Below are 12,379 nucleotides of genomic sequence, written 5' to 3'. Positions count from 1 at the left end.
TGCGACGGCAACCTAGAAGGAGCAGGCCCACTGCTACCGCGCTCGACAGCAACGACGGGGTAAAGGGTTTCAGACAACGAAAGGCCGACGGCGAGGTTGAGGACGACACGGGAGCGAGATCCTATTTTTCGGGAAAGGGCCTGTAATTTCACACTCATCATTAATAAAACCCTCCCTCAATAAATCAGTGTTAGACTTTGTGTCCCATCACATATTCCAGCAATAATGATAAACCAGACCCCGGGCACACTTTGACACAAATCATCACACATATATATATAAAAAATAAACCATAAACAACCCTCCACGGCACATCAAATCAGCACACGCGTTACGGTGTTATGACAAGAAGAAGCAACCGGAAGGAGGAGGGCGTGGTGGTGGTGGTGGTGGTGGACGCACCGCCAAACAAAACCAAACCAAATGCCTCCCCAACAGCTCCGGTTTGGATTAAAGCCAGTCTAAACCCCCTTCCAAACGCCCACCCCCACCACCCAATTATCCCAATCCCCCGCTAACAGCAGCACCAATAAAGAACGCGGAGAAAAAGAGAGAAATTTTCCGCCGCATTATCATAGTAGCATAACAGTTGTTGGTGGTTGGTGCCCGCTTTGTTTACCCATTTATTTTTGGACCCGAGGAGAAGAAGCAGCAGCGGAAGGAGGAAGAAGCAGCAAAGATATTGTAATCTTCGGTGGGAGGGATCCGATTTTGTCCCCGTGCCGGAGGAGAGAGGGAGAGAGACAGAGAGAGGAGCAAAGATTCACCGATTTTCTTTCTCCTCTCCGCCCCTCGCCCCCCTCTCTCTCCTTCCGCTATCCCCAAGGTCAGCTCGTGACAGCAATCGTTCTGCCGGCCGCTGCCTGCCCCCCACGAGGAGCGCGCCGCCGTCAGGTCGCCCTCCCTTTCCCCAATATTCTATCCCCCTCTCCTCTCCGCATCATTGCGCCCCCTCCGCTGGCCGCGGCGGCGGCGGCGGCGGCAGGGGCGGAAATTCCTCCCTTTGACGCGTGATTTTGCTGCTCCGGTTCTTGCTGCTGCTGCTGCTTCTTTGCTTCGGGGAATTGGGGTGTCTGATCTGAGTGGGTGCAACTGCAACCGGGACAACCGATCCTTTTTCTTTATCTTTTTTCTTTCTGTGTGGTGCTGCTATCAGCTCCAATGATTGGTTGGTGAGCCGAGCTCTTCTTGGCTTTTGAGGGCGTCGATAGGTATCTGGCAAGCTCGTCTCTCTGAATTGCGAGGCTTCTTCTTGGTGTTCCTGCCTGGGTTCTTCAGTTCTGGAGCCAGGAGAGATTGGGAGCCTTGGCTGTAGATTTTAGTGGTGGTGCTGGAGCTGGGTTTCTTGAGGAACTGAAGATATTGGGGGTTTTGGCCTCAAGTTCTTGGTTCCCCTATTTTTGATGCCTGAAGAAATTATCCCCTCCTTCACCACTTTGGTATGGAATTCTTGGTTATCCTCTCAGAATTCTGGGTTTCATATGCGGTCTTGGTGGCTCAATCTGAGCTTCTGCTTGCTTCCCCCAGCTGCCAGTAGAGCTGGATTTTGGGCTTGGTTACAGTGGGAACACTTCCATCTTTGCTTGCTGATCCTTGAATCTTTCTTTCCTTGGATGCCTTGATGAAACCCATGCTAGTAAAGCCCTGCTCCATTTTTTCTTCCGAAATCACTATGCTATCTCCTTTTGCTAGCTTGTATACTAGTATTATCTGTGCAAGGGAACTCTGAGCTCTTGTCATCAGAATTTTAAGCTATTATATTCATCTTTTGCGTGTGACAACTGACAACAAGGTCGTGCCTTGGACATTGCTCCTGGCTCACCACTCCCACCTCTTTCGTATCATTGAAAATTACTGAAAATCTGAGCTGCAAACAAGTAGTATATGAAAGTAGTTTCTATCTAGCTAACCATCTGATGCCATTTCATTCATCTCTTCTTTCAGAATCATCCTGAATCATCGGCGCACGCTGATACCTCTGGTGGTTGCTGCTGAGCTGGTGAAGGAGCCCTGCGGAGTCCTGTGCACGCCTCTCTCAGCCATCAATAATTGATCGGACAAAGGTATTGCCGGCCAGCACATAATCGTGTTTCATCCAAGAACAATATTTTCTTGAAAACACATATACACACACACACAAAAAAAAAACGTTGCAATTTTGTGTTTGTGTGGTACAGAGGCCATTATCTGGTTTGCTGGTTCCTTTGGGTGGCTTTGGCTCCTTTGGATGGTTGTGTTATTCTGGTGAAACATAAGGAATTTGCCACCACATTCTCACCATCTAGGTGAGGAAGGTGCAAAAGGCCAAGAACCTAGCTGAGCCGAGCTCATAGATGGCGGACCACCTGTACCTGTAGCCTGCAAACAAGCATCTTGCGCTGTCACCTTGTGCTGTGATGTTTCCTGAGCATTGGTGTCTGTTTCTTCCATGGTACAAATGTGAAAAACAAAAAGGAACACAACGGTGGTAACTGCTGCCAAAAAGGAGAGGATGTGAGGCCCTGGGCTTAAATCATTCGTGATGGCTACTGTTTGTGTCTGTTTATCTTGTGCTCTTACTTTTTTGGGATACAAGTACTTCCTTTTTCAGTTGGTTATTCTTCTTCAGTGTTATGTTCAACTCATCCCTTTTCCCTCTTTGCAGGCAGGTCAGTTAGAATTTTTGTTGGGTTGACTTCACAAGTGACATGCAGTTGCTTCATAATAAGTGAGCAGTCAAAGTTGTGACATGTCTAATTATTACTCAAGCCCGGGCGACGAAAGGGACCCGCAAACCATGTACTCACCGGAGACGGGAAGCGCATCGTATCCCGTGCCATCAGCCCTGGGGAACTTGCTCTATTCAAACAATGCATCTTCTGGGCCGTATACGGAATTCAGTGGCATAATCCAGCCTCAGCAGAATTTCATGGAGCTGCATGGCCATCCTTCAGAACATTCATCATCAAGGGAACCTAACATGGTCACTTCGCTTGCAGAGCAAAGCTCCTTCGCTCCTGTCAAAGATATGAGAAATGAGATGTTGATGCATTTCATGGATGGCGCACACAGTGGTGGTGGTGATCTCATCCACAATGATGCCCATAGCAGTGCGCAGCTTGAGTTTGGCTTGTTGAACAACCCCAGCTCGGCGATTGTTCCATCAGCACCAGGCCAAGGATTGTCGCTGAGCCTCAACACACATATCCTGGCACCTTCATACCCATACTGGTCCCCAAAGCCAGACTTATTGACGACCCAATCTTACCAGGGAGATGAAAACGGAATGAAGAATATGCAGTCGGAGGCCTCACGGGCAATCAGGAATTCAAAGTATCTAAAGGCAGCACAAGAATTGCTTGATGAGATTGTCAGTGTTTGGAAGAGTATAAAACAGAATGCGCAGAAAGACAAGGTTGAAGCAGGAAAAATGGATGGAAAAGACGCTGATGAGGTGTTGAAAAGCGAGGGGGTATCTTCCAACCCACAGGAGTCTGCTGCCAATGCAGAAGCTGAGATTTCTGCGGCTGAGAAGCAAGAGCTCCAGAATAAGATGGCGAAACTTTTGGCCATGTTGGATGAGGTTTGTGAGTCACTGCCAGCATAATTTTACTGTTTATATCAAAAAGAAATGCCATGAGGATTTATCTTTGATTTACTAATCGCTATAGCTGTAATTCTCTTGAAGATTCACAGACTCTTGTGTGAAAGATTGAGTTCAAAAATACCATATGAGCAACTTGTTTTTTTATACTCCAGTCTAAAGTTCCGTAGAAAAATAATATTTATTTGGTGACAGCTGCAGCTCAGACTTTCTTTCTTTTTCCCGATAAAACGCAGCTGAGAGTTTCTCATATCTCAGAAGTCAACTGCATTGCCCTATCTTTGTTAGAAAAGGTGGTGGTTGGGATTGGAATCCCACCCAATCAAGGGGCCTGGACTTAATATTGACTAGAGTAACATGGATGGGTCATGATCCAAAGTTCATTCAGAATGGTTGGGTTCTAACTAAAAATTCTACATGGGGCTCTTTGAAGAAGTTAGGAGAGATGGGTCAAAGGTTTCTAGGTAGGCTTCTTAAGAAGGCTTAAGCTTGCGCATGCAAGTTTCTAGCTAAGGAGCCTCCAAGGAAGTATTAAGCATAGTTGTAGTAGGAACTGCAACATATATCTAATCACTATGCTGATTAATTAGACCACCACCAGAAGAAAGTCATGTAAACAATCCTATTGGAATGTCAAGTGGGCGGGAGCGTAAAAGGTTCCTCTTTCAGGAAGGATGGTATTTCTTGGTGAAGTTTTGGTATCTAAATCAGATGTGAAATAAATACAGAAACTTCGCCAAGAAACAATACTCTTCCATACAGGCACTCAGCAAGACAGATTTGTCCTTAACACAGGCTAAATATGAGGAATAATGGGTTTGCTGGCAACCTGAATGCCGTGTTCTTATTTTTCAATTAGTATACATCACGTCTTCAACTAACTGTTCTGAACACCAACTGTTTTTTTTTTCAGGTTGACCGAAAATACAAGCATTATTTTCATCAAATGCAAATTGTAGTGTCGTCTTTCGATATGATTGCTGGGTCTGGAGCTGCCAAACCTTATACTGCAGTTGCCCTTCAGACAATATCGCGGCATTTCCGGTGTCTGAAGGATGCCATCAACGACCAGGTTAATGTCATCCGGAAGAAACTGGGAGAGGAGGATAATTCATCGGGCAGAGAGGGCAAGTTAACTCGCCTCCGTTTCATTGATCAGCAGTTAAGGCAGCAACGAGCTTTCCAACAGTATGGTATGTTACAGCAAAACGCTTGGAGGCCGCAGAGGGGTCTGCCTGAAAACTCAGTTTCAATTCTTCGTGCTTGGCTGTTTGAACACTTCCTTCACCCGTAAGTTCCTTATTTCTTATATAAATACATCGCCACTTGCCCCTTTATGCTTTTGTTCTGATGGCAAAGTTATTGTTTTCAGGTATCCAAAAGATTCAGAAAAGCTAATGCTAGCGAGGCAAACTGGTTTAACAAGAAGTCAGGTATTTATGATCTTACATTGTTACCTTTATCACAATTTTTTTCCGACTTATAGTTGTCATGCCTTGTTAGTACTAAAATCAATGCGCACAAATAGGGGTGCGTAAGTCATCTTGGCAATATTCAACTGGTGCAAATTTTGAATCATGCTGCAGGATTAGCACTCTACTAGCATGTATCTCCATAACCTGCAAATAGGCAACATTATACTTCCTCTGTACCTAAATTCTTGTAGTTGGGGACAACTAGACTAGTTCTTTCCAACTACAAGTATTTAGGTAAAGACGGAGTATTCCTTAAGTTGTCCATCAATAAATAACTTGTATTCTAGGAGAATCGGATATTTGGCTTCGGAAGTGTGCAAATGACTTCTGAAAGACTTTGCATTCTGTCAAACGAAATCAGTTTACTGAACTTATTTTACATTCTTCATTGTCCTAGATTTCAAACTGGTTCATAAATGCCCGTGTCCGCCTGTGGAAACCGATGATCGAAGACATGTATAAAGAAGAGACCGGGGAGGCCGAGCTCGACTCAAACTCCTCCTCTGACAACGTACCAAGAAGCAAGGACAAAATGGCATCCTGTGAAGACAGAGAAGATCAGAAATGCTCCATGAGCCAGGGCCAGGCTTACCAAACCAGTGAATTCAAAGCCAACGTTGGAATGGTGGGCCTCACCGGAGGGCCGGCCAGCTTCCACAATGAGGCGAGCTCCGACGACGGCTTCATGAACCTGCTGTTGAAGGACCAAAGACCGGGCGAGGCGGACGGCGGTCTCCTCCATGGTGACGAGAGCGCACGGTTCATGGCCTACCATCTGGCGGAGCTGGGGGGATATCAGAACAGCAATGTGTCGTTGACGCTAGGACTGCAGCACACTGAGAACAACCTTTCAGCTCCAAACAACACTCACCGGCCAGGTTTCACCGTGGGCGGGGAAGGGGATATCTACAACACTACCGCGGCTCATCCCGGTGGTGGCGCCGCCGCCGCCTCTCCGGATTACGAATCGACGAACCAGTTGGATCAGCGGCAGCAGTTTGAGCCGTCGCCTCTGCTGCATGATTTCGTGGCCTAAGTGAAATGAACGCTCGTTGCTGGTGAAGATGGGATGGGGAGGATTATCTGTAATTTGTAGGCCATGATAATAACGTGCCTGAAAAAGCCTGGAAATTGTAGCTGTAGTTGCATTTGGTATAGAAGAGAGGGGGTATAGCATGAAATGTATTATAAGTTTGTGGGGGTGGGGTAAATAATTTTTGTAAAGATGAATGGAATGCATTATACGTGTAAAAGATTATGAATGAAGAAGACCAACCATCCTGTAAAAAAATACTACACAATCCGGTTTAACGAATACTTCTGGTGGTTTAACGAAAACAGAAAACAAAATGCAATGGAAGGAAATGCTTCAGTTCTTTTTTTTTTTGTTTTGTGTTTTTGTGTTACAGCATCTTCAACCAGAGCTTGCTCCGCCTCGGACAGCCCGAACACTACCCCGACCAAAACAAATACCGATTGGACGTCCCCAAACCCAACCATATGTTCGGTTATTCAACACCCTCAAACCTAACCCATATATGTGCGGATTTGGGGTCGCCCAAATGTGCTCACCACATCAAATCTGACAAGCCAGACCCACCCTCAAATTTTCTCAAATTGATCAAATTGACGACCCTCTCTTTCCTGTCCGTCCATCCTTTTCCTAGGTCCGCTTTGATACGTCTTCAACGTATCTATAAATTTTGATTGTTTCACGCTATTATATTAGCATTTTTGGATACTTTATAAGCATTCATATGTTGTTTTATATTATTTTTAGAAACTAACCTATTAACCTAGTGCCTAGTGCCACTTATTGATTTCTGCGTGCTTTTTGCTTTTCAGGAAATCAGTACCAAACAAAGTCCAAATTTCACGAAACTTTTTGACGATTTTTTCTGAACAAAGATAAGACCTCGAAGCTCCGGAGGCCGCACGAGGCGGTGCTAAGGCAACAGGGGCGCTCTAGGGGGTATGCGCACCCCGATGCCTTGGGCCACCTCGTGGCTCCTCTTGACCTACATCCACCTCTATAAATTCTCTAAACTCGGAAAAACATCAGAGAGCCACCCGAAATACTTTTTCCGCTGCCGCAAGCTTGTGTTCTGTTGTGATCCCATCTGGAGCCCTGTTCGGGTGCCCTGCCAGAGGGGGATCAATCATGGATGGCCTCTACATCAACCTTTCTGGTCCCATGATGTTGTGTGAGTAGTCTACCACAGACCAACGGGTCCATATCTAGTACTTAGATGGCTATCTCTCTCTATGATCTTCAATACAAAGTTCACATTGATTCCCGTGGTGATCTATTCAATGTAATCTTCTTTGTGTTGTGTTTGTCGGGATCCGATGAATTGTGGGTTTATGATGAGATTATGCATGAATATTAATTGAGTCTTTTTGAATTCTTTTAAGCATCATTATTATAGCTCCATATTTCTCTCTGATCTACTGATTTGGTTTATCCAACTAGGTTGATTTATCTTCAGTAGGAGTGGTGCGTTATGATGGGTTCAATCTTGCAGTGCTCAATCCCAATGACAGAAGGGGACATGACATGTATTTGTATTGCTTCCATTAAGGATAAAAAGATGGGGTTTATTCATATTGCTTGAATTTACTTTGTCTATGTCATGTCATCTTGCTCCAAGCATTACTCCGTTTCATACTTAATACTCTAGATGCATGCTGGATAGCGGTTGATGTGTGGAGTAATAGTAGTAGATGCACAGAGGAGTCAGTTTACTTGCTTATGGACGTGATGCCTATATATATGATCATTGTCGTGAATAAATATTTCATAACTATGCGCTATTCTATCATTTGCCCAACAGTAATTTGTCTACCCACCGCATGCTATCTTTGAGAAAGAAGCCTCTAGCGAAAATTATAGCCCCTAGGTCTACACAAAATATATTATGAAAACTCTAAAAATATTATTTCCATTTAAAATCTGTTATTTTATTTTATACTTATATTATCTATCTATCACTACCTAATCCTTGCAAGTAACGAGTTCAAGGGACTTGACAACCCTCTTGCCCGTGTTGGGTGCAAGTATTTGATTCTTTGTGTGTAGAAGCCGACAACGAGAGTTTGCGTGATTCTCCTATTGGTTCGATAACGTTGGTTGTAACCGAGGGAAATACTTATCTCTATTGTGCTGCATCTCCTCTCCTCTTCGTGAAAAACCTTACTCAGTTTACAAGTAGCACGAACAATTTCTAGCGCCGTTGCGAGGAAGACTCATCAAATTCTTATCAGGTTCCTCCATACAAATTAGCATTCACTTGCTCTACCTTCTATTTTCCTTTATATTTGCTTTCTTAAAAATATCAAAAACACACAGATATTTATCTTTGTTAGTTTACTTGTTTGCTTGCTTTACTTGCTAGTTTACTTATCGTGCTTAGTAGTTTACTTGCGTTACCAAGTTGTGTGATTTCTCAAATACTACTAATAATGATTTTATTAGTACTCCTATACCACCTGCCACTAGTGCAGAGTTTTATGATATTAATGTTTCATTCCTAAGTCTTGTTATGAAATAACAATTTTCTGAAAGTCCTAATGAGGATACGACTTTGCGTATTAATACTTTTGTTGAATGATGTGACATGCAAAAGAAAAAGGATGTGGATAATGATGTATTCAAATTGAAATTATTTCATTTTTCACGAAGAGACAAAGCTAAAGCTTGGTTTTCATCTTTACCTAGTAATAGTACTGGAACATGGGATAAGTGTAAAGATGGTTTCATTGCGAAGTATTTGTCCTCTTGCTAAGATTATCTCTCTTCGTAATCAAATTATGAATTTTAAACAACATGAGAAAGAATATGTTGCACAAGATGGGAGAGAATGTAATTGATGATTAGAAATTATCCCACTCATGTATTAAGTTTATGGATGATTATACAAAATTTCTACGCGGGACTAAACTTTGTATCTAGAAATCTTCTAGATTCTGCTGCAGGTGGTACCTTTATGGAGGTGACATCGGGAGAGGCTACAAAACTTCTGGATAATATCATGAAAAATTATTCTTAGTGGCACACCGAGCGAGCTCCAACTGGTAAGAAGATAAATTTTGTTGAAGAAATTGCCACTTTGAGTGATATGGTTGCAAATAAACATGCTCATGTTGATCCCAATGATATGGAATTATCTACACTGATTGAGCAAAATAATGATTTTATTGGTGTGAATTTTTTCTCTCAAAATAATTTCGACAACAATGCTTATAGAGGGAATTTCAATGCTAGACCGTATCCCAATAATTCCTCTAAAAATTATGGTAATTCCTATGATTTTTTTAATTCTAATAATAATAGGGTACCCTCTGATCTTGATAACACCATTAAAGAATTTATTAGTTCTCAAAAGATTTTCAATACCATGGTAGAAGAAAAACTACATAAAGTTGATAATATGTTTAGAAATATGGATATGATTTCTTACGATGTAGAAGCTCTTAGAAATAAATTTTTTCCACCTAAGCATTATATTAATGAGTCCATTAAATGTTCGAGTATCAATTCATGAAATTAAGGAGATGACCGCTAGGTTAAGGGCTAAGTGAGAATTCTTGCAAAAAGCTCTTCCACCCGGTTTTTACCGTAATCATGATGAAGATCTTAAAATGATTGGTATTTATCCTATTGAATATTTACTTAATAATATGAAAATTGATGATAAATGTAGTGGAGATGAGTCAACTTTAGTTAGAAGGCGTCCCGTTTGTTCGGAGGGTAATGATCTTAATGATAAAAATGAAAAAGTGGGTTTGGAGATGTCAAAACTTTAACTAGTGGTGTGCCCACTATTTTGGATTACAAGAACTTTAATTATGAATTTTTCCTTTAGTAGAACGTATTTCCTTGTTGTAATCCATAATTAGCTCACCCATTGCCTATGAACAAAATAAAGCTTTTACTAAACATATCATAGAAGTGATGATAAAAGCTGATGAGGAGAAACTTGAACTAGAAGTTTCAGTACCTAGAAAATTGCATAATGAATGGAAGCCTACTACTAAAATTAAGCTTAAGGAATATGAATGTAATTATTTTTGTGACCTTGGTGCTAGTGTTTCAACTATACCTAAATCTCTTTGTGATTTTCTTGGTCTCACCAATATACATGAATGTTCCCTTAACTTGCATCTTGCGTATTCCCATATGAACAAACTTTGGTTAGAATAAATGTTGTTATTATTCTTTATAATAGAAACTATGTGCATGTAGATTTTATTTGCTTGATATTGAATGTAATCCGTCTTTTCCAATAATACTTGGTAGACTTCTCTTACGAACTATAGGTGTTATTATTGATATGAAGGAGGGAAACATAAGATTCCAATTGCCATTAAAGAAATGGATGGAAAACTGCCATAGAAATAGAATTAAACCACCTTATGAATTTTTCATGAGGGACACTTACGGATTGAATGTCAAAGATGATATCACTTGATACTATGCATTATGCCTAGCTTGGGGCATAAAACAATGGCGCTTGTTGGGAGGCAACCCAATATTTATCTTAAATTTTGTATTCTACTTTTTTCTATTTGGTTTTCACATGATTATTTATAATTCAATGATTGTGTTTTTGTGTTTGAATTAGTGTTTGTCCAAGTAAAGCCTTTGGGATGATTTGGATGATAGTAGATTTGATCCTCTGCAAAACCAGAAACTTTTTATGTCCAATGCAAATTTTCTCTTATTTTACTAGGACATCTTTTTGATATGATTTTTTACACAACATTGATATAAAAATTTCCAAGGTTTTCCTTATTTTTTAGAATTTTCATAGGTACAAAAGTATGGTTTTAGTGTTGATCATTACAGACAGTTCTGTTTTAGACAGATTCTATTTTTTCTTGCATAGTTTGCTTGTTTTGACGATGCTATGGATTATATAGGGGGTATAAGTCATGTTAGAATACAATACCTTATGCTATAATTAAATATTAATCAATTTATAACAGCACCTAAAGTTTATGATTTTCCTATTATACTAACGGATCTCACGAGGTTCGTGTTGAGTTTTGTGTGCTGAAGTTTTCAAGTGTTGGGTGTGATCATGACGGATGAAGGAAGTACTAAGGAGAGTGCAATTACTCCTAGTAATACTCAAGCATCTAATCTTAGGGATTCCCCGGAAGGCATTCCCTCTTTCATCTCCATTCCATCGGTATGTCACTTGGAGCTATATTTGTATTCATCACATGATATGTGTTTTTCTTGGAGCCTCGTGTATTATAGTTTGATTTTGTTTTAGTTTTCTACAATCATTGTTTTCTCTACACACCTATTTAAGAGAGACACATGTTCATCATGATTTGTTAGAATACTCTACGTGCTTCACTTATATCTTTTGAGCTAAGCAGTTGCTCTAGAGCACACTGGCATGTAGATTTTGTAGAAATAATTGCACGCTAGTTCCTGTCTTATATTTTTTTGAGAGTATAATAGGAAGTAATGGTAATTTGCATGGTTTATAAGACTAGTTCAAAAATGATAGGTATTCAAGGAGGATATAATAAAAACTTTCATGTAGCACATAAAAGATAAATTGTGGGTTAATGATATTAATGTAGTAATATAAAAGGGAATGAGTACAAGATTGTTGGTTAGTAGAAATATTGATAATTAAAGTGTGTTACTTTTCGTTCATCTAAATATTGCTTATGGCATGGTTATGATGTGTGAGCATTCTTGTTCCTCGTTGAAATCTTAGTGTTGTTCAGGTCGGGCGCGCATGATGGTTAACTCCTACCAACATCCCCCTAGGGTCATGCGGTAGTACTTTGCTTCGATAGAGCAAATAAGGCTTTGCAATAAGTATATGAGTTCTTTATGACTAATGTGAATCGATGGACGTACGCACACTCACCTTTCCACATTTGCTAGCCTCTTCGGTACCGTGCATTGCCCATTCTCACCTCGAGGATCGATGCAACCTTCGCCGGTGCATCCAAACCCCGTGATATGATACACTCTATCACACATAAGCTACCTTTCTTCGTCAAAACAGCCACCATACCTATCTATTATGACATTTTCATAGCCATTCCAAGATATATTGTCGTGCAACTTCCACCTTAACATCACATGACTTGTGTGTTCATCATCATATTGCTTTGAATGGTCATGTAGGTGGCATAGTATTCGTGGCAAAGCCACTGTTCATCATTATTTATTGGTTATGCTAGATCATTGCACATCCTGGTATACCACTAGAGGCATTCATATAGATTCACTTCTTTTATCATCATTGAGTTGTTATATCAAGTTGTAAGTAGATAAAAGTGTGATGAT

General features: G+C 41.0%; 1 protein-coding gene across 4 annotated transcripts; it reads left to right on the top strand.

The window, feature by feature from the left end:
* The first annotated feature begins 367 nt into the window (after nt 1-367).
* LOC123447125 (BEL1-like homeodomain protein 7) lies at nt 368-6,282 on the top strand. Of its 4 annotated transcripts, XM_045123697.1 has the most exons (7): nt 368-894; nt 1,945-2,063; nt 2,645-2,648; nt 2,749-3,562; nt 4,497-4,873; nt 4,956-5,016; nt 5,456-6,282. In XM_045123697.1, exons 4-7 carry the CDS (start codon nt 2,777-2,779, stop codon nt 6,092-6,094), a joined length of 1,863 nt encoding a protein of 620 aa, XP_044979632.1. In that variant the 5' UTR covers nt 368-894; nt 1,945-2,063; nt 2,645-2,648; nt 2,749-2,776; the 3' UTR covers nt 6,095-6,282. The 4 variants fall into 4 exon arrangements, with proteins under 4 accessions (XP_044979632.1, XP_044979630.1, XP_044979631.1 ...); XM_045123695.1 differs by having other exon boundaries at nt 2,645-3,562; XM_045123696.1 differs by lacking the exon at nt 368-894 and adding an exon at nt 937-1,082 and having other exon boundaries at nt 2,645-3,562.
* The last annotated feature ends 6,097 nt before the right edge of the window (nt 6,283-12,379 follow it).

Source organism: Hordeum vulgare, chromosome 4H (genome assembly GCF_904849725.1).
Source record: "Hordeum vulgare subsp. vulgare chromosome 4H, MorexV3_pseudomolecules_assembly, whole genome shotgun sequence".
Classification (NCBI taxonomy): domain Eukaryota; kingdom Viridiplantae; phylum Streptophyta; class Magnoliopsida; order Poales; family Poaceae; genus Hordeum; species Hordeum vulgare.
This window is presented reverse-complemented; position numbering and strand designations above follow the sequence as displayed.